General features: G+C 41.3%; 1 protein-coding gene across 5 annotated transcripts in view; it reads right to left on the reverse strand.

Annotated features, from left to right (window-relative positions):
- Window positions 1-23,418, reverse strand: part of BABAM2 (BRISC and BRCA1 A complex member 2) — a 400,305-nt gene that overhangs the window by 167,821 nt on the left and 209,066 nt on the right. For all 5 annotated transcript variants that reach the window (XM_045447307.1, XM_045447310.1, XM_045447306.1 and 2 more), the window contains exon 7: window positions 12,616-12,725. In XM_045447307.1, the coding sequence (XP_045303263.1) occupies window positions 12,616-12,725 (110 nt within the window). The remainder of the gene's footprint in view (window positions 1-12,615; window positions 12,726-23,418) is intronic.

A 23,418-nucleotide genomic window follows, 5' to 3' on the forward strand; every position in this document is an offset into this window, starting at 1 on the left:
TTAAAATGCCTAAATTCACCCTGAAAAAAATTAAAACACTACCAGGAAGCTAAAGTTCCCTTTGATCTCTACCCTCAATCCTGTTGGAGTCAAACCACCCAGATGCAAATGGTGGTGCCACCACTCACTGGGGAAGTGACTCAGGCAAGTTTATGGCCCTCTCTGAATTTCAGCCTCATCATCCATAAAATAGGGACAACAGTAGTAACCAATTTCGATTAAAGGGTTGTTGTGAGGACTGAATGAGTTAATGGGTAGAGTGTACTTAAAACATGTGACTTAAGTGCTCATCAAGTGTTTGCTATTGCTAGTACCCAGCGCGTGCACGCGTGCACACACACACACACACACACTCTCTCTCTCTCAATCTCTCTCTCTCTCTCTCTCTCTCTCTCCTGTAGAAAATATATACGATGGGTTTGAGGCCTAGCTTTTTATTTTAACATAAAAATGTAGATTTCTGCTCATCTTTCTGATATTTACTCCTTTTCTTCAACTCAGAAACCTTTCCATGGAGAACAGAGAAACTTATCTACTTCTTTATAGCTTCATTCTATGCCAAAGCATTTCAAGTCATATCCCTAGTGAGGATAATTTCAGTCATTTCTACTATTTGGACACCTAAAGTTAAATTCTCCACTGACCAGAACCAAACAGGCACAAGTTTATCTGTGTTTTTGAGAAAGAGTATTCTAAGAGTAAATGAACAGCCACTGGTCAATACCCCTAACAGAGTGGAATAATAAAGATCAGTCACCAAAACAAATAATATCCACAAACAAATATTTTGAAGGGTTTCCTTATGGTATGAACAGAAAAATCTAAAATTTAAAAATAATCATATGCTCCATAATATGTTTTTTTTCCAGAGAATCATATATGATATTATAGTTAATGAAAATTTAAAAGCTCTCAAAATAATTTCCTTTGGCTTTAACACACATATTGGATTGATCACGTTAAACTCCAACAAAACTGGGAAAATAGTACTAGGTCAGAGGAGGCAATGAAAACACGGAACTGTTATCACCATTTGGTCATAAACTCCTCTTCTCAGAGAAACATGGCAATAAAAATCTGTTCCAGGATGAAAACTTGGCACACAACAACCCAATCTTACATCATACTTTTTAAGGGTTGGGGTGGAGTAGGGAAGGGAGGGATTAAAAAGTAGGAGGGGAAAGTTCTTCGCATGTAGGAAAAAAAGAGAGAAAGGTTGTCAGTAAAGTAAAAGTTTTCCACTGATGCATAACTTCTTCAAATTAATGGTTTGGTTTAGCTAAAATCTGGCAAGGTAGCAGAGTTTAGTCTTTTTCAAGAATGGCCTCTATTTTGTTGAAGCTGTCTGTAAAAGATAATGTTCATAGACAGGATGTTCATTCCCTGTTATGGTCCTATTTACAATATTATGTTAACTCATCATTTGTTTTGTTTTAAACTAAAGGCTTCTCCACTCATTAAAGTCATTAGTGAAAGACAGCGTGTCTGAATTTTAACAAGTACAGAAAAACTCCAACAAAATTATGAGCCCTATATTATGAGAATCAAAATCAGACATACCAGGATCAAATTACATGCTCTTTAATACAACTTCACACAGTAAAATCTGACAACATCATTGCTGTTGGACCTTTCCTCCAACAACAGTATAAGGGGTTCCACTTTATATGTGAATTTTATACATTAAGAGCCTTAGTCATTACCTACTTAACACCAAACACTTGTAACCAAGAACCACGCCATTACTTTCGGGACTAAATAAGTACCCTTTGTTATGTTGTGGACGTAACAAACCGTACACTTTTTTAAGAAGAAAATGAGGCAAGATGATTTCTTTTATAACCCAACTGCCCTATTTCCCTATCTACATCCACACACTGCTCTGAACACTAAGTGGAAGATGTTATTTGAATGTAATGGACCAATTCAGAGATCACTGTGTAGCTAGCATACTGGTCTGAGAAAAACATGGAACAGCTGAGAGCTGGGAGCCCTAGAAAAAGAAGCGCTGTGAGCCACGGGAGCTGCACACAGGCCAAGGCCCAAGCACAAGAGGAGAGCTCCCAAGTGTTGGTTTCAATACCCTGGAGACTTGTTCCTTCTGGAGTTCCTCCGTCCCCACCGTGAGCTAAACTAAGAAACCCAGGTGTTTGTGTTGGGCAGAGAAGAGCCAGAATGGCAAGGCTCTTGGTGAATCCGTCATTCCACTATGAGACAAAACAATAAGGTTAAAAACTGCTTCCAAACGTAGTAATTATGTTAGCTATTTTGAGAGCAAGAAGTTAAAATGTGCTCTTTAAACAAATATCAATACATATAAACAACAGAATTCGTGGAAAAATGGTCATTTATTAAACATCCCTTATTACTAATGTTCCCAATCTGCTGTCTTCAGGACACTATGATATAACAGCTTTCCTAATTTATTGGATACCAAGCATCTGAAGACCGAATAAATGTTGTGCGTGTAATATATCATACATATAAGAACAGATACAGGAACGTGTGTATACATATATGCATACACATACCTACAGCACAGAGAAGCATGTATATATATCCATTTTTTCAAATATGTGCACACGCTCTTGTGATTAATAGAATGCGGGTTCATTTAAGAGGTATTTGAATTCATCATTAATTCACAAGAAATACTAAAAAGTATTATTTTTTATCTGTACGGATCTGTGAAACGTTTTTCAATTTACTTTTTGACCATGGTAAAATGTATTCTTTACAATGCACCGTTCTCTAAATTTTGACAAATGTGCAGAGTTGTGTATCCACCACCACAACTATGTTACAGAACAATTCCATCACTCTAAAATAATCCTAAAAAATCCCCTTGTGCTGCCCCCTTGTAGTCAAGCCCTCCTTCCACACTCATAGAAAAGGTTTTGACTAAAAACTGGTCCTCCTACTTGAAAGAGATGGGAGGAACTACCCCAGAGCATCGAAGGCCACCTTTTTTTACACATCTGTTTCTACCTCCACCCAGTGTTTGACAAAAATAAGGATTAAAGGGGAAGGAAACTGAAATAACAGGATAGGAGGAAACAGAGACTTAGAGGAATTCAGACTTCAAGCCAGTATGAAGGAAAAAATGCTAGAACTTGATGACAGACTATAATGGGTAGTGTTATATACATATGTTTATGTATGTGTATACATAGATTTTATAATACACACACACACACACACACACACACACACACACACACATACATATATATGCTGGGAGATACAGGAAAAAGCCTTGAGTGAGATAAGCTGGTAAGTGATCGTTGGTGATCAAAGGGAATGAATTTTTTTTTTTTAGTGATGAGATCTGATTTATTTAGAAAGCCCACTCTGCCTGCAGTTTGGCAACTAGTTAAGGAGTGGGGGAAAGAGTGGGCGTGGGAGACCAGTTAGAAGAGTATTTCAATAGTCCAGCTGAGAGACAACAGTAGCTCAGATAAGTTATCTCAAAGGGAGAGGTTTACTAAAAACCACAAGAGGTAAAGAACAGGAAAATGCAGTGGAATATTACTGGAATGTCATTCAAAGAACATCTACAGTCACAGTCAATCCTTATAGAAAACTGAAACGATGAAGATATAGTGCAGCATATCTCACAATGTGACCAACGCGATAACCTAGAGTCCTCCTGCTGTAAAACGCTTAAACATGTTGGATAAAGTTGTTAGATACATGGTATACAGGTGGCTATGAGTGTGCTGAGCACTGAGGCTTCTCAGACAGGACAGCATAACATGCAGTTTTCTTCCCCATCTTGAAAAGTGACACTGAGAGTGTTTAAGCAAGGGACTGACATGGATCCGGCTCTGCTTTCAAAAGATTAATGTGGCAAATGGTAAAATACAGAGGCTTGAAACAGGGGTAGGGAAAGGGTGAGCAGATGAATGTGAGACACCATGCAGGCAAAACCAACCAGCAGTTGTGTACATATGGGCAACAATGGTCAAAGGAAGGTCAAAAACAGTATGCTTAGGTTCCATGGCCAGGAGGCACTACGCTAGTCAAACAATTAATGAAAATAAAGAACACAAGGCAGCGGTAGATTTGGGGGAAGGGGAGATGGGTAGTATTGGATTATAATTTCCTCTCTAAATATTAAAGCTGTGTATTTTTCTGGGGGAAGGTCCGTGGCTCTCATCAGATTTCCAAAGAGGTCTGTGTCAACCTACTATTCCTTTAAACGTAATGTGTCAACTTTGGATATTTTAATTTTTGGTGTTCTGCAGTTTCAGATGATATGACTAGGTGTCAACTTCTTTTTATTTAGCCTGTTTGAGACTTGCTGTATTTCCTCTATCTGAAGATTGGTATCTTCCATCAGTTCTGGAACATTCTATGACATCTTCTCTTCCATTTTCTAATTTCTCTGCTCCTACCTATAACACAGCCTAATGTTTGTGTTAACTATCACTCTTTCATTGCAGACCTTCCATTGAGGAATATCTTCCTACTTGTGAATAAATACAAATGAACACTGCATAAAATAGCACAGAGCTTTGCTGCCGAAATATAGGGTAAAACTGAAAATCATGAACTTCTCATCTTCACTGCAGAAAAAACACTGCACATAATCCTCGAGATGTTTAGCAGAAAGGTGCTAGGTTGATTTTTTTAAATGGAGACACATTATATCTTATAGTCGAAAGCTAATCAGTATGCTGTAGTCAGGAGAATAGTGCTTAAGAGAAACAAGGCACAGAACTGCCCACAGACACAAAATAAATCCAAGACTAGAGCTTAAGGGTCAAACAAGTTTAAGAAACATGTACCAGTGAGATTTATCACAGACTTATTATATACATCTTCTTTCTAAATGTATATTTTCTGCCTAAAAAGAAAGCTAGATAAAAACATTGATACACCACCAACTCAGGCAGCTGGGGAGGTGGGAGTTCTACACCAGAATGTTTCCAAAAATGTGCTATTTGGGGGCTGATTGATTTTCTCCCCCAACTAAATTCCGTTCTGGTTCTTTTTGGTAATGTTTCAAAGTGCAGGCTGAGCTCTTGATCTTTTGGGAGGCACAGGCAAAACAAAGGGCCAAACTCACTAATGAAAACTTGCTGAACTTACTTTTCAGAATTCCAGCCGAAGTCACGAAGAACCCTTTTGGCCCTGCTCCCAGACTAGTAAAACGAACATCTCAAATCCCTAGAGGCTAAGATAGCTCGTTCCACTAAAACCAAATACACATCTTCTCCTGACAGCTGGTTGTCTTAGCATACTCAGGACTATATATTTATCAAAGGAAAAAAAAAAAACTGTAGAAGCACAATATTTATTATAGGATTATCTCAGTGACTCAAGTAAACATGAGTAAGGCTAAATTAAACCATGTTTACTATGATGTTCTATTACTTAAATCCTGACACAAAATCACCCGAAGAGATTTGGGGTCTTATTTATTAAGACAATTGATATAGGTTTAAAAAAAAAAAGGCAACTATCTTTTCTTTCAAATCTGTGTTTAGTTACACAATTTTTCTAATTATTCTAGAAAAAAATCTCTTGAGCACCTAAAACAAAAATTTTCCATCCTGTCATGATACTGAATTCAGTATTTAATTTAAATAAAATCACAAATTATTGAATTTGCTCATTGCTCTAAAAACTTTATCTGATTTATCTGAATTTTTAAAAAATTTTTTAATGTTTGGGGCGCCTGGGTGGCTCAGTCGGTTAAGCATCTGATTTCAGCTCAGGTCACAATCTCACGGTCCGTGAGTTCAAGCCCCGAGTCGGGCTCTGGGCTGATGGCTCAGAGCCTGGAGCCTGCTTCTGATTCTGTGTCTCCCTCTCTCTCTGCCCCTCCCCCATTCATGCTCTGTCTCTCTCTGTCTCTCAAAAATAAATAAACGTTAAAAAAAAACGTTTTTTTTTAACGTTTATTTATTTTTGAGAGACAGAGAGAGACAGAGTGCACGCAGGGGAGGGGCAGAGAGAGAGGGAGACACAGAATCCGAAGCAGGCCCCAGGCTCTGAGCCGTCAGCACAGAGCCTGATGTGGGGCCCAAAACCACAAACCGCAAGATCACAACCCGATCTGAAGTCAGATGCTCAACCGACTGAGCCACCCAGGCCCCCCTGATTTATCTGAATTTAATCCATAATTTCATTAAATCTCACCCATAATTCTAAGTAGTATTATTGTAATTTTCAGCTCTTCCCTACCCTTTCCCTAGGTCCTTTAGCTAAGTTTCAGTTTAGCCCAGCCTTTGTGGATTCCAAGCTATCCAAATGTTCCAAATGACCATGTCTGTGGCCAGGCTCACTGGGGGGTAAAGGCAGGGAAAAAGGAGGCTGGAAAGGCCACAACAGGAGTAGATAGATGACAGGGCACATAAGATCAAAAGCACATTTACCACCTTCAGGACTCAGCTGTTAAGCCACTCCTACGAAATAAAGCTCCACCTCTAGGAAACAGGGGTCCATAAGGGAAACAAGCCTGCCAGAACAAGCTGGGCCAGAAGACACATGGCCTTAGGAGACCACTCGCATCTGTAGCACAGGGATCCAACAAGTTCAAAGCCTTCTGACCCGCCAGGGAGTCCAGTCAGAGGGAACTGTGGCTGAGCTCTGGCATGGCCTGAGGGCAGGGCGAGCTTGGCAGAACATGGGCTGTGGCTCACCAGCCCTCAACGGATGGAAGCAGAGACGCAGCCTTAAGGAGTTTACAGTCCAGGGCAACAATATAACAACAGAGGCAAAAACGTAAGAAGGAAAAGTGCAGTCTTTCTGGGGAGGCAGGTGGTGGTGACTTTCGGGACTGAGTAGATATATGACGATAGACAAAACTCTGACAGATTCTACAGGAGAGGAAATAGAATTCAATGATCTCATAGAAGAAGCAGCCCAAGCAAAGGTATGGAAGTGAAATAAGGTGTGTCCACAGGAAATCCCAGAAAACGGTTTGGCTGAACAATAGGATACATACAGAACCCAGATTGGGGCAGAAAGGTCGGCTGGGATGACAACAGAAAATGCTTTGGATGTCAAATTGAGAGATGTGTACCTAATTCAGTTGGTGACAGGGGCCACTGATGGTGATGAGCAAGGAAAGAACATTACATTATCAGAACTTTCTTCAGGAAGATAGTGACAGCTCTGTGCTGGATAAACTAACATAGGAAGAAAGGTTAAAAGGCCATCAGGAGACATAGCAACTTAAGGACTGAGCTAGGAAACACCAGTAGGAATGACAAGAAGGACAGATACAACGGAGAGAGGATTTCCAGTACAAAACAGGGGTTGGCTGATGCCTTTCAGATGCAGCATCTGGGCACCTCAGAAACAGAATGTCCTGAACAGAAGCAGGGCTGTGAGGAAGGAACCTGAGTTCACTGGAGGAATGAGGAGTCTGGTTGCAGACACTTCCAATTTCAGGGTCAACTGAACACACAGACAGACATGTCTATCAAGTGGCTAGGAAGGCAAATCTGCAAGCAGGGAGAAGAGCTGGGATTAGAAATGGGGACTGAGGGGAGTCCGGGTGGCTCAGGTGGTTAAGCATCCAACTCTTGATCTCGGCTCAGGTCATGATCTCACGGTGCATGGGATTGAGCCCCACGTTGGGCTCTGCACTGGCAGTGCGGATCCTGCTCAGGATTCTCTCTCTCCCTCTCTCTCTCTACTCCTCACCAGCTTGTGCACACATTCTCTCTTAAAATAAATAAACTTTAAAAAAAAAGAAAGGAATGGGGACTTAGGGGAACATCCACAGAGAGGTAAGGCTCTAGGGATGAAATCACGAGATATAGAGGAATATAATATAGAGGAAAAGAGATGTATTCTGGAACACGTTAGCAATATTATCGTCAGGATCTGATGGGATGGTACAGTGAAAGTGGTTTAAACATTTTAAAGTACTAAACAAATACATTTTTATTATTGTTACAGTAGCATATGTTTAATCTCTAGAAAAGCCATATTACGTCAGAAGAGCCAGGCTTCCCAAAATCTTCCACAAAGTCCCCTCTCCACCAAGTCCAATAGAAATGTGCCCTCCTCCCGCCTTGGACTCTCACGGTACTTAAAAAGTCTATTTCTGGTATTTAGACATTCCAGCAGCATGACCTGGGCACCCCCCATGTGCCAACACTACGGGAGCTGCTTTCATACACGCCCCCTTGGAGGAGACAAAACAGAAAGTTAGGAGTTACCTGCCTTTGCAGAGGAGGAAATGAGTGAGGCTCAAAAAGGCTAAGTATCTTGAGCCAGGCCACCAGCTAGTAAGTAGAGGAACCAAGAGCTTCTGATGCCAAATTGCATCGTGCCTTTTCTACTAAAACACATGTTGGAACTTGCCATATTTGTTCTTATTTCCCTTATAATCTGTAAGCAAACGAAGGGACGAGCCACATCTCACTTATCTTGGTATCCTCTGAAGCACCCAGCCAAGGGCCTTACGCCTGGTCAAGTCCTCACTGTGCTTTTGCGGCCTGAAAGAATCAATGCGTGGATCCTTGCAGGCACACAGGCCTCCCTAATGGGGAGTGTTTGTGGGCTGGTAAGCTTTGAGTACTTACTTCTAAGGCGGACTGTAACTTAACAACAAAAAGTTCTAAAAACAAATTCTGTACTTGTGAAAGATGCCACCTGGTCTGCCTCAGGGGCTGAAATCCTCTTTTTATGCACCGAGTGGGAACAGCACAGGGAGTGACAAGCTGGTTTTCTTCAAACCACTCCCACCAACTGGCTCAAGCCAAAAAATGGGCCCACACCTTTCGGCAAAGAGAATTGGGCAGCCTCTGCCGCCCGTTTAACCCTTGCTGTCGCTGCTGGGAGCCGGCAGCGTGAGGAGGAGGGAAAGGTGGAACAGATTGGTGCCGGCTCTGAGGATGTAACTTCACACGTCCAGCTTTTCTGCCAGGAAAAAAAGGCAACTGGTTTAGAAAGCACGTTCCTTCCCCTCTCTTCATCTTCAACCAAAGTCCACTTTGCATAACTGACCGCTAGCTTTTTTGTTCTGTTTTGTTTAAGGAACAGTACTTAGTGTCTCATTTAACTGATTGGTCTGGGTTCTTGGGAAAACAAATGTATAGATAGAGAGCCTGAAATATGCGTATTTCACAAATGTCCCGTGTGCAAGAAGAACACGAAGTTCTCGGAAGGTTTACTTTTGCAAGCCATATACGTGCGCGGTGGGAGATCAGGAAACAACATACATCTAAACACCATAAAGGCGTGCAGTCATGTTCCAGTGCTGCCAGAAACACCAGACCGCTCTTCCAGGCCTTGGGCAAAAAGACAGGCTTCTGAAGCGGGATTGCATTTCAGAGCCTCATTAATTATAATACACTCAGGAAGTTTTCCACCCGATGTCTCTGACAGATGTTCCCTTTTGTGGGGATTGTCTAATGTGGGGACATTCGGGAACCATGTCCCTAGAAATCTTTAGGGTACAGCAAACTGATCCCTTTTCGCACATATGAAGACAAGACCCAAAGAGGCCTTTCCCTTTTCTAAGACTAGTTAGTGTAAGCACAGTGTCCCTGCCCATTGCATGCAGGGGCAGAGGGACATCAGCCAGACTGAAAGGCACTATGTCCCAGGCTCAAGGTATCTTTCCAGGCCCACAGAGTGGTAAGAATGCAAGTCTCTTCTTGCCAATTTTTACCTAATGTGGACCAGGCCACTGGTCCTGCCCGGATCCGTGTCTGTCACATGCACTGCATGGGGCTTGGGACTTCCTAGAAAGAACCATAGCAGCAGCCAAAAGGAGTAACAAGCCTCAGCTCAGGGCGAGCGTCTGGCACCGGTTCTGGGCGGGTCCACACAGGATGCTTTCCTCATGACTCCTGAGAGCACTCTCCAAGTCCGAGGCCATACTTAATGTTTGGACGTCTCAGAGTTGACAGGATGGTACGAACCATGGAAAACTAACGAGAGCTTCACACAGTATCGAAAACCAGTACCAACCTCTCCTCGGTCAGTTCTTAAAATCTATCCTACGATGCTGGCCTTACTGAAATGACACCACTTCTGTTCTATATGTACTCTCAACTCTGCAAGAGTTAACCAAAGATATTAAAAACTTTAAGTAACTATGGAAGCCCTCAGAAAGTCATACCACAATTTGACCACTTTCCATTTTAACCTTTTTCTAAAAAACTCATTTTTAAAACTTCTACTCAAGGATGTCAGAACTTTTGGCAGTTTTCAATGGTATTACGAAGGCAGTTCTACTAAGTTAATCTGTATCAACTGGAAAAAAATGTAAGAGCTCTCCGTGTAGCATTTTCCATTTTTCTTGTAAGAATTACGTGTTGAGCCTTTAAAATACTGCCAACCAGGCTACTGTTCCCCATGTGCCACCTTTCTGTAAAACATTAATGAAACGAAAAGACTTGTTCCTGCCCTTGAGTAACGTGCAGTTCAGCAAAAGATGGGAAAACAAATACACATCACTAACTAAATCTGTGTTGAGCAGATTCTAATGGGTATAAATTCAGTATTCTAAGAGTTCAGGGAATGGCCAGAGAAGGCAGCCCAATGGTGCTCAGGAAAAATGGTACAGACGGCATTTGGAGAGGTCTATTTCAACAGAAAAAGGGTGTTAGAGAAGACACCGTACATGGAGGTAATAGCTTTAGCAAAGGCACATGGCCGGGAGTGCACAGTAAGCTAAGAGAAGTTCAAGTGAGGGGCACCTGGGTGGCTCAGTCAGTTGAGCGTCTGACTCTCGATTTCGGCTGATGTCATGATCTCACAGTTCTGTGAGTTCGAGCCCACATCGGGCTGTGCACTGATGGTGCAGAGCCTCCTTGGGATTCTCTCTCTCTCTCCCTCTCTCTCTGCCCCTCCCCCACTCACGCATGCAGAAAGCTAGATTTTAGAGGAATTAACTTTTAAAATATAACCTTCACTGATAATTCATCACATCATATCTTAGATTTTAGAGGGAGAAATATTTTATTAGCAAGTTTATTTGCAAACGGGTACAGTAACTTAAAAGAAAAGTAATGTAGGTGTTGGGAAAATCATTCTTCTGAGCTGGCAAATTCCTGTCTGCAGCTTAACTGATAGATTCTTATTACCCACATCTTGCGATTGTTTCATTGAGATCTCTCTTTTCTCATCACCAAAATACCTTCTGAATTTAACTTAGCATGTACATACAGAGTGACTACTTTATAGCTGGTATCTGCTCATTTATTACCCATCCTCTCCTTTTCGGCCCCAACTTGTCCTAACCACGCACTCTCACTCACTCATTCTTCTCTTGTCAACTGTATTGATAATCATAATAACATTAATAGCTCCCACTTGCTATAGTGCCAGGCACTGCAATTAATGCCTTAAGAACGGTGTTTAATATAATCCTCAAAATATCACTCTGAAATAGGTATCACCATCCCTATATTGAGGCAAGTTCAAAGGTGCGAAATACTCTGCCAACTGGTAAGTGGCAGGACCTGGGTTTAAAGCAGGTATGCTTGACTCGAGAGTCCTTGCCTATTGGCAGTTCACTGTACTGCCTCCAACATTCTTTGGCCTCTTACCAACGTGGGTTAGTATTTTCGATTACACGTTAAAACATTCAGTGAACACCTGCTACTGTAAAATCCTGTCTTAGGTGCTCTCAGTGGTATATAAATAAATGAGAGCATGCCTGATGCTCACAGTCATCCGTATTTGAGTAGAAACACCTGTATCTCGTATCAGTGTGTAAGATAGGATGGCCATGATTCATGAAGTAGAGCAACGAGGGCCAGAGGGGCAAAAATGACTCAGTATATGAATGCTGGATGGCGACCACATCTCACAGACAGAAATCTGCCAACCCTGACTGACTTTTAATAATACATTTCAATCAGAGTCTGTTAAAAACTCTCTCTGTTGATGAGAAATCTATCCTGTCAGAAGTTTCCAACCAAATCTGCTTACAATCTATTTTCAATGAGCCTCAGCTTCCTTTGAAGTAGAATAAGCTTCTGAAGCATGTGAGCCAACAATAAGCACATTGTGAGGCCAGTCCTTGTAAAATTCATTCCCGACGAGTAAAGTTACTTAGTTAAAACACAAATGTGCTATCAAACTACTTGTACCACAGAGCCTGAAAGTTGTGTAAAATGACACAGCGCTATTTAGACACAGAAAAGTAATTCAAACGTGTCATCTTCTTAAGCTATCTGCTTTTAGTATTACCTTTATTAACTTCTGAATATGTTTTTGCTTAATATTTTCAGGAGACGAGTTACATTTTTACCAATAACTATATTAGTTACAAAAACGTAAGAAACTGGATAGGATGCTGTTCAGTAGTCCTCTTTAGGCTATAACCATATGTACCCAGGGAACATTTGGAAGGAGTCGCAATTTCGGATTCAGTCTGCCTACTCATCTCTCTCTACAAAGGTACAGTATTCATATCACAAGTTGCACAACTAAGACTCATCCAAAGATTGCAGTGGCAGATACTGACTACATTTACTCTGCAATCTAACCTCCTGATACGAGTCATGTTTAAGGAAACAGAAGTCAGTAAAGAAAAATCATTTTAAGAGTTCCAAAGGGGCAAAAGAATTAGCGAGACATGTTTGGCTAACAGGGAGAAACACCAGGCTGCAGAAAATTAATGACATTGATACTTACTGTTCAATTCGGGGTGACAAGTACAGCTTGGGATACACCTGAGTGGCTTCAGTGTCCTCAAAACTGACAGAAAGGAGGGCCACATCTTCTCCAGGGTCTTCGTTTACATCCTTGAGTAGGGAGTGAAAAACACGATGTCATCAGTGCCTACTCTTGGAACATCTTCCTGGTGCTGAGCTCACAGTCCACTGGCATTGAGGCCACAGTGTGTGGGTTACCTGGATTCGGATTAAGCAGCTTTGTACATCCTTCACCATGTGCCAGTCACTCCCCTAGAGTGATGGCTCTCAACCTTTCTGATCAAAGCCCACCATGGTGAGGAAAAGACTCCCACCTTCTCATTTGTTCCCACATTCCAAGAGGGGAAAAGTGAATCTGGTGATAACCAAGAATTAGTCAAAAACATAGCTAAAAAGTCATAGTAAACATTTTGCTAAAAATATGTGTAACAGCTCATAATTCCTACAATACACGTAGATGGCTTGTAATTTTCTTTTTATAGGAGAAACAGGAGTTATGAACATGATTTATATCATAAGACCACAACAAAATCTTAAAATGCCCAGTAATTTTATTGTATATACCTTGGTAGTATGTTGTAAGTTATTTAAATAGCAAAAGTTCCCAAGAAACACATCACTATGAACTGTGCCACCATACAAGCAAATGGCAGGGGGTTACATACGCATCTCCTTTGCAAAACGATTATGGATGATTCATACATGAACCACGAGACTTGCATATTTTAAAAGCCTGGTTATAAGAATAATATAAGACAAAAACACTGTTGATCCAAATATGCACCAAGAAACACTGAGAGGTTAACAACCCACAATAAACAAAACTGATAATGATAAAGCTAAACTTCCTGTAATTTACAATCAAAAAGCAAGAATAGTGATAATTGAATGTCAAAACCAACTCAATCCAACACTGATGAAGTGTCCTGACTCAAAACTGTGGGTTTTACAGATTTGCGATTATTGCCAAGCACCAAGTGTTTGCCAGTCTTCTGAATAAACTACTGAATTAGAATAAACTCTAGTAGCATGCTGGTTTTACTTTGTGAATATCGGATTTTAGTAACCCTTGACAATTTTACTTTTGGTTGGTATTGGCTCTAAGTCAAATACAAATTTTTTAAAAACTTAATAGGATTGCACATCTTTCACCCATAAGGACTGGTAAGAACTGGCCTGTATTTCTGGATTGGGTCAAGGTCCTCTGGAGGGCTCAGCAGCCATCCTAGGAGGGTCCCAATCTAGACTTTAAGAATTACTGCCCATGAGCATTGGGAACCTCAGATATGATGTCCTTCCTTCGGTCCTAAACTAACCTTACCCCTTCCTTTCCTGCATCGTGGGGAGCTGGTCATCACACCCAGCCAGCTCAGCTCTGACATCATCCTTGCTCTGCCTTTTATTGTGCCTACAGTATGCACGTGTGGCAGGGATACAAAGGGACAAGAACCAGGAGTCTCTCCCATTTAGAATAAGAATTTTAAAAAAGAAAGAAAAGAACCGTGCTGGTCTCTACACAACCCCTTGCATTCTCTCCTCTCTCTCCTCTCCATCACAGACTGCTTGAAGGAACGGTCTGCACTCCTGGTCTCTACTCCCTTCCCTCCCACTCACCCTTAGCACATGAGATTAACCTTCTGACCTCCCCCACCCCCCAGCCCATCAAGACTGCCCCCACCAAGGCATCCACGAAACACAGCAAATGCTTCTCTGTCCTTATCTTACTTGATCTCCAAACAGTATTTGACATGGATGATGTCTTTTCCTCTGGAAATACTCAGTTTCTTACTTGTAAGAAACTACGCTCTCCTGATTTTCTATCTCTGTGACACGCCCCCCTCCCTTTTCATTCTTCTTCTTTTTTTTTTTTTCCTCTTTTACTTCCCAGTTGTCTTTTGGTTTTACACTACAAAATTTAGGCTTGTTGTAACAAGTCAAGCCATACAGAAGTTTAGAAAGAAGAAAGCTCTTCTACCCTCCCTTTTAAAGGTGACCAATACTAGCTGTGTATGTGGCCTCAAACAGCTTTTTCTAGGCGCACAAAAACATACACACATACATACACGCGCAAATAAATAGCTCTTTAACCTTCTGTTTTGTTTTCCTTAATGGAATTGTATTACACATATCACTCTACCAACTGCTTCCCAAATAGCCACATAATATTCCATGGCATGGATTTCGTTCTTTTTTTTTTTTAACCATTCCCCTAGCAACAGACATTCAGGTTGTCTGTACTTCTTAGCCATTTGACAGTGTTACAACAAATATCCTCGGATAAAGATATGTATATTCTTTTCCAGTGGGACATATATTTCTGAATTAAGAAATAAAACCGAGCTTGTTGGATCAAAGGTTATGAACATTTTACAGTTTCACAGTGTAGGGTTATTTTTCTAAAAACTGTACAGCAATTTACCTTTGGACCAGGAATTTGCATCAGCATGAGAGAGAGAACCTGTTTCTGCTCATCCTGAATAACCTGATAATGCTAGCTGTTGTCACTCTTCAATTTAATGTTGGCACACTGACTGCCAGAAAATGGTAGCTCAGCTGAGATTCAATGACTAAAGATGAGCAACTTTTTACTTGCTTACTGGTCATTTCTTCTGTAACTTTTCTGATCAAATCCTTTGCCCATTTTGCTTAAAGACTCTTGGACTTTTCTTGTTATTGGTGTTTGTTAGGTTCATTAACCCTTGTCTATCACATGTGTTATAAATATTTTCTCTCAGCCCAGCTTTTGACATTTTACTTTGTCTGGGGACTCACAACAGCACAGAAAATATAGCTTTCTTTTTTTTTAATTTTTTTCTTTAATGTTTATTATTTTTGAGACAGAGAGAGAGAGAGCCAGACAGCATGAGTGGGGTAGGGGCAGAGAGAGAGGGGGAGACACAGAATCTGAAGCAGGTTCCAGGCTCCAAGCTGTCAGCACGAGCCCGACACGGGGCTCAAACTCGCGGACTGTGAGATTGTGACCTGAGCTGAAGTCAGATGCTTAACTGACTAAGCCACGCAGGCGCACCTGAGAAAACTGAGCTTTCTACAGAGTTAAATCTGGTCAGTAACTCTGAGATTATATAACTATTTCCCTAGCATTTCATCTAACATTGTATTTTTACATGTAGATTTATAATATCTCTGGAATGTAGTTTTAGGTAGTATGACTTAGGAAGTATGTAAGAGGAGGACCTCAGCACAGTGCCTAGAACATAGAAATCACTCGATGTTTGCTAAATGAGTACAGCAGTAAACAAGTTAATGTTAACTTCTAACCTTTATTCTCCACACCTAGCGGTTTTCAGGAACCAGCTTTACAAACTGTTTCACCAGTGATATCTGGAAACTCAGTACTGACTCCTTGCTCCTGTCCCCCATAATATACCGAGGTCCCTAGAACTAGTAGTTTCAAAAGGAAAACCAAGATTGGGAATCTGAAATTATCTATTGTTACTTACTCTTTTACAGATGATAAAGTATTCAACCTTGAATATTCCTTTCTGTAAAATGAGGATGGAAATTTTAAAAAATACAGTCGCAACAAACGGAAACTATGTAATTATATAATACAACCCTAAAACTCATAAAATATCTAAAACTAAAGTTGAAGCTGAAAAAATTCACATTCAGAGAGACATTCATTTTATGATCTAAGTATACAAGTAGTTCTCTTTAGAGTTAGATTGTTCACCTCAAAGTAAGATGATAAAAAAAGAACTAACATTGATTGTCAGATATCTTCCCTCAGTGACTACATTTCCCTGTTAAAGGTCAAGGCTCTAACTACAAGTCACAAAACCTGGTTAAAAAACAAAACAAAACAAAACAAAACAAAACAAAACAAAACAAGACACTGCAAAAAACTAGGGACAACTGAAACCCTTTTTAATTAGCAGCTTCACTCCATACACCTATGGATAATTTATAATTATTTCTCTTTCCTACTCTCTAACTTCTCATTTCACTGCTCTATTTAAGCAAAAAACAAAAATGCTCGGAGACAGTCCTCTAAACAAATGGAATGACCCCGGTTTATATAATCAACATTTATCATCTGGCATCCTGCAAAGAGTACATGAAACTGTAGTCTGAATAGGAAAATAGTTGTTTCCAGGAGTTCCTTTTATGGACTACTTTTAATATAATTTACTTGCCTTGGTGTGGCACATGAGTTTCCCCTGAATTGGTATTTGATTCCTAATGGATATCTAAGTTTGACTTGGAGTGCTTAAATAAGCCCAAAGAGTTCCAAAAATACAAATCCACACAGTACTGTTTCTAGTTTCTGCAACTCTAACAGGCTTGTACATGTGTTCCTTCCCATCTGGGGAATTAGAAAAGAAGCTCTTGTACTGTGGTTCTTAGAAGCTAACATTACAGATGATTATTGTAACCACTAATGGCAACATTTGGAAAGCAGGGGGAGGTTAGAGTGTAGTAGGGGACATTTAAAAATGCACAAGTATACACTTTCAGGGCTTTCTATCTGTACCATCTGAATCTGCAGCAGGCTAAAATGGGGGGAAAGATGTCAAATCTGCTGAAGCAAAAAAGAGAATTGCCTCCTACCTTTTATAAAAGCGTGTCAGGCGCTGACATACATATGGCGAGGCAATAACGGCCATGCTATTTTGCTGAGATTTAGCAATAGATTCGGCTCAACATTTGGCTATAGAACAGAAAGGGGTTCTTATGGCTTATAGTGAATATTCACTAGGTAGTGAGTTCCTCACAGGCTGGGAGCTCTTCCTATTTGTTTTTATATACCCAATGTCGGAAACTGCACATACATGGCAAACTGGTTAGAAAAAAAACTGAGTTAATGCAGGAAAGACTATAAGAATGAATAAGTAAATGACGGAGTTAAATAGAAAGTACTTTTAGTTAGACTCTCAATATTTATCTCACTTTTCCGTAAATCTATGACTACTTAAGATTTTGGTAAAGAAAACTCAAATCTGAACCATACATAAGCAAAAGATGCACCTACTAATAAGAGTTAACATTTTGTTTAGGTCATGATGATTTATTCATATAACTGTTCTCAACTGGGGCTCTTTGCAAATATCAGAAGGGGGAAGAAAAAAAAACAATTCACCTTGGAAATGAAAGTAAACACAAGCACAATTTGTCATTATGCGGTACCCCTTTGATGCACTAATTTCCAAGTGAATCTAGCAGCCATGAAACAAGCCCCTGTATGTTGAAGGTCAGTATAGGTACAAACTACCAATTAACTATTGCTGATAGACATTAGCCGAACAATAAATATTATAAACTATACATCACATAGGAAGACTGTAAAAAAGCCACTGCATTTCTCAATTCAAAAAGGCATAAAGCAAAGCTGTAACTATTACTAGCAAAACCAGTTTGCAGTCATAAGGACTATAAATAAGCCATTATACAGCATGTCAAAACCCAGATAAGAACCATTTTGAGTTAAGTTTATTTCTTTTCAGCTTATTTCTTTTTAAGAGAGAGAGAGAGAGCACAACCAGGGGAGAGGCAGAAAGTGAGGGGAAGAGAGAGAATCCCAAGCAGAGTCTTAGTGTTACCAGAGTGAGGAAGCCAAGCCAAATAGATGAGGAGGAGGAAGACGCGGGGCCATGTCTGCCCCTTTTGCCTTTCGTGTATCTCCCGAGCCTGAGCCTCCTCCTTTCCAGATGGCAGGGGGTGCAGAACCCAGGTAGAGGTTCTGAGAGCCTCGTTACAGCCTATCTCCACCAAATACTGAGTTCCTGGCTAAAAACTCCCTTGATATTTTGATATCTCTGATGAAGGTAGCACTTAAGAGAGTTATTTCTGATTTGGTTTCTCCAAATGGAAATGGGAGTAAAAAGACTCTCCCTGCATAGTCCAGTCAAACTGGGCCACTTCCCAAATATTTTGCCAGATCTTTAATTAAGCCTTTTTTTTAATGTTTATTTATTCATTTTGAGAGACAGAGAGAGCACGCACACACGCAAGCAGGAGAGGGGCAGAGAGAATCCCAAGCAGGCTTCATGCGGTCAGCGTGGAGCCCATCGTGGGGCTCGAACTTAACAAACGGTGACCTGAGCCAAAATCAAGAGTTGGCTGCTTAACTGACTGAGCTGCCAGGCGCTCCTATTTTACCAGATCTTGACTGACACTTTGACATTAGCCATTCCTTTATGGAAAAGCTCTTTCTCTCCTTTTAACTGACACAGTTTTAATTTCACTCTCATTGTAAATTCACTTGCTCCATTAAGAATCCTTTCAACAGCAATGTAATCTATGTCTGCCCTTGGCAATTTCACCAGGTTGCTTCATGAACTTCCCATGTGATTTAAGCCATATGTAGTTTCTATTGCAAATAGATTGTAAATTTCCTGAGGGCAGGGTAGAGATTTCCTACTTCCTATTATGCATAATATTAAGACCTGATATTTATTCATTGATTACTCATTTTGTTTAGTACTTTATATGCATGACCTCACATAATCATCATACCAACCTTGAAAGGTAGGTACTATTACTATATATTTGCAAATAAAGAAACTGGGACTGAGGAAGATTAAATGGAGAAGATGAGTTTTGAAACCGTGTTTATTGACTTAAAACCTGGACTCTTAATCACAGTGCTATACCCCCTGGCATGTTGCTGGGCACAAAGAATGGACTAGTATCAATGCCCAGAGAAAGGTATGAAAAACTTGAAAATCTATATGCAGAAAAGATATCAGAGATTCACTAAACACTTGTTCTCTATTTAGTGTCTAAATCCTGTATGTTCCAAAAGACCATGAGCATCTCAAGGAACCATTATGCCTTTTTTTACCCAAATAGACTACCCGACCTACACCAGGCACATAATGGGTATTCAAAACAAACTAAGAAAGGGGCACCTGGGTGGCTCAGCTGGTTAAGTGTCCCACTCTTGATTTCAGCTCAGGTCATGATCTCACGATTCACGGGATCGAGCCCCACATCAGGCTCTGCACTGACAGCGAGGATTCTCTCATTCCTTCTCTCTGCCCCTTCCCTGCTCACACACTCTCTCCCTCTTTCAAAACAAATAAACAAACATTTAAAAAATTTAAGGAGTATATGCTTTATGTGTTTTAATGTTTACTTTTAAAAACTATGGAGCAAGACATTACAATCCTTAAGAGGATAAAAACTAAAAGCTATAAAGGTCACTATGCCAAATAAAATGTATTCATTTGACATCTTTACACAGACCCGGTTAAGAAGGAAGGATGCCTTCTCTAAGAACACGGATGAGGCCTGTGGATTTCTAGGCCATAATATCAACCTTCCTTCAATTATGTATGGTTAGGCACATTCTATGATTAACTAACTATACTCGGTGAAAATAGGAAGAGCTGATTGTCAGGTCAGGAAAGGAAAACTGCAATGTTCTGGAAATAGCCAGCTTGTAGAGGGTGAGCCCAGGACACCAGGACAGAGCTGCTGTCACCTACCCATGTTTCCTAAAAGTGACATCTTGAGTTCATTACTACTAGATGTCATGATACAGTATGGGGTTAGGGTTTTTTTTTTTTTTTTAATTTATATCTTGCTTATTATTTTCATAAACAAAGACCATTTCACTGCTCTCATTTATGCAGGAATCTGCTTGCAAAGCTGTACTTACCCTTAATATGTTGGTTATAGCTTCTGTTTATAAAGCTAAGTTGAAACACATGTTGTACAAATAAACTTTGGGAGAAAAAAGTCCTGACTCTTTTAAAAGAATAATGATCAAGATTTCACTGGTCAAGTACCATCCCATCAGTTACTATACCTAACAGATACAGCCTTGAGATCCACCAACTTTCTCTGAATAGCCACGGTGTCACTCTAAAAGGTGTGTGAAATAAAGCCTTTTCTCCAGAATAGGCCACAGAGGTGGAGGAGAGCCTCTGCAGGACAGCCAGGGTCCTCACTTGAAGCAAACGATGTTTCCTTGCTTCCGCCTCCTTCTCTCCCCACCAACATTTTCAGAGAAAGAATCTGGAGTATGGGATTTCCTCTGTTGTCCTCACAACTGTATTCTTAATGAGCCCAATAAGAAGCTGAGCTCATTTAAATAAACATCCATTTTTGCAACTATTTTACAAATCATACTGAACCACATATTCAAACATCCCCTGAGTTGTGATTTTGCACACACCTGCTGATATAAACCTTGTGCCAGACTTTTATCCAAGAGCCCAAGAAAACAAGTTAAAAATAATAGTGAGTTTTACTAAAGCACGTGTGGAACAAATATGAACACCACATCCCCTGTATGTCTCCATACCTTAAGGAAAAGGTAGATACAGCTTTTACATAGGTTGCATAGCTCTTTCTTTTTTTTAATTTTTTTTAATGTTTCTTTATTTTTGACACAGACAGATCATGAGCAGGGGAGGGGCAGAGACAGAGGGAGACACAGAATCCGAAGCAGGCTCCGGGCTCTGAGCTGTCAGCACAGAGCCCGACACGGGGCTCGAACTCACAGACCACAAGATCATGACTTGAGCCGAAGTCGGACGCTCATCCGACTGAGCCCCCCAGGTGCCTCTACATAGCTCTTTCTAAGAGAGAGAAGCACAGACTTAAAGTGGTAGCTGATAGAGCGGACGTCCACGATAATGCTTGCCTGGCACCGTCTCTTCTCCTGGGAAGAACCTCTCTCTTCTAGAACCAACCCTTAGTGCTCCTGACCAAGCAGCCTGTTCCTACCCCCTGGAACAGCTGATGGGTCCAGGGAGAGGCTGGTTCTTGTCACCAGAGTTGTAAGCCTGGGGGACACCTGCATGGCTCAGTCGGTTAAGCATCTGACTCTTGGTTTAGGCTCAGGTCATGATCCCACGGTTCACGGAATCAAGCCCTGCATTGGGATTCTCTCCCTCTCTCTGCCATCCCCCTGAGCTCACTTTCTTTCTTTCTCTCTCGGTCTCTCTCTCTCTGTCAAAAATAAATAAATAAAATTAAAAAAAAAAAATTGTAAACTTGGGAGCCAAATGCAGGCCAGTCCCTCTGCAGAGGCAAAAGAAGCTGTCAGCAGTCATGTTCCCCGTACGTGGACGAGGCGAGGCTGCAGCGTGAGAGAAAAAAGCCAACGTGTGGAAAGAAGTAGGGACGAACGACAAGAGAGTCCTGGCATGGTATTCACACCCCTAGGTCCCAGGCTCTTGGTCCAGCTGTGTCCTGCTCTACTGTGCTTTGGCTACTCAACTTTCTTCCAGCTTTGGAAAGCTAACAAAATTGCCTGATCTCCTTAAGCCGGTTTGAAGTGGCTTTCCTTGACTTATAACTAACATTTTCTCTTGTCAATTATGAAGCTAATATAGATGATAACCACGGGCAAATCAATAGCTACAGAATTAAGTGCTAAAAGGAGACTCTCATCCCTGGCTTATTGGAATGCTTGTTTCATACCTTGGAATGCCAGGCCCTAATCAGAACCCCTTTAGGACAAAGCCTCTTAGGACAAAGCTGAGTGGCATGCCTCCATACATGCCGGAAGAAAGCTCTGCTAGAGCAGTCTGCCAGCCGCACCAGGCTCTGGTTGCAGTGAGGCTACTTCTCCGGATTTAACGCTTCCCATCCTGGTGGACTTGAAACAGTCCCGTTAACAGTGCATCCTGGGTCATGCACTCCCTGCTCTACAGACCCCTGGACCTCACCAGTGAACAGAAGGTACTGGACGTGCCAATTCTAAAGGCGGAAAATCCACAGCGGCCTGCCATTTGAATACATGGAACGCTTTGCAAGTGTGGCGGGCAACTGAACTACATAAAAATGGTGACTGTTTTTAGCGATAGAAATAAAAATTTTTTTTGCAATGAGTTTACATGTTTTTGTTTTCTCCGTACGATATGCTAAATGTAGGCATTATGGAAAGCAACAGGTTTGCACAGCTTTGGCAAGTATATGTGGAAGTGCCACGCACAGACGGAGGCGTGAGGAAGGTGCTCAATAAATGTTACTTGCACTTTCCTTACTTCTTCCAGACTCTTGGCCTGATGTCATTTCCATTACCGTTACCATTACCATGCTATTCTTCCTACTATTAAAGCTACACCCTACCCCTTCCTCTCCAAGTTGCTTTGAGTTATAAGGTTTAGAGATTCCTCCCAGGTGGTTCTGCATACGAGACAGAAGGAAAAGACACCCTAGGCGTGCATAACACCTTTGCACCCACCCACCCAGCAAGTCACTTGGCTCAAACTGCCTGGTGCCCATGGCAACTAGGCAAGTGGTTACTTCCAAGTTCTTTCAGCCACCTGGCACCACACCCTCATTAACTGAAGACAATCACAAACCACAGGTGTTAAAACAGAGAATGGAGCCTACTGGCGAAGTAATCAGAGATCTTCTGATGGGCATATTGGTGTTATCCACAGAATCTAAGGGGCAGAGGAGCTCTGTAAAACACTTGCGGAAAGTCTGGAGCCCTACCCCTCTAGAACTGGCCAGAGGAAAGGTTCAGGGAGGAAGCAGAGCTCTGAGAAGCAGAGTAAATAGTGCACCTTCTCCCAGCCTCCAAAGCCGGCTCGTGTCTACAGTGGCCTGGCATTCAAGCCCCTCCAAGCTCTCTTCCCCCATCCCTGCTGATACACCCTAACTGCAGCGAGTGCCCATACTCCATCCTGTCTCTCCATCCTGTCTCTACTCTGCCTCTTGATCCTGGATGCCTTTTTCTAACTCCCAACTTTTCCAACTCTACCTATTCCTTAAAGTCCCATTGGAATGCCATATCCTGCCCTGAGATGTCCTTAATCCCACCCTCCGATGTAATGGATTCTCCTCTGAAATCCTACAG

This window comes from Leopardus geoffroyi, chromosome A3 (assembly GCF_018350155.1).
Source record: "Leopardus geoffroyi isolate Oge1 chromosome A3, O.geoffroyi_Oge1_pat1.0, whole genome shotgun sequence".
NCBI classification, from domain to species: Eukaryota; Metazoa; Chordata; class Mammalia; order Carnivora; family Felidae; genus Leopardus; species Leopardus geoffroyi.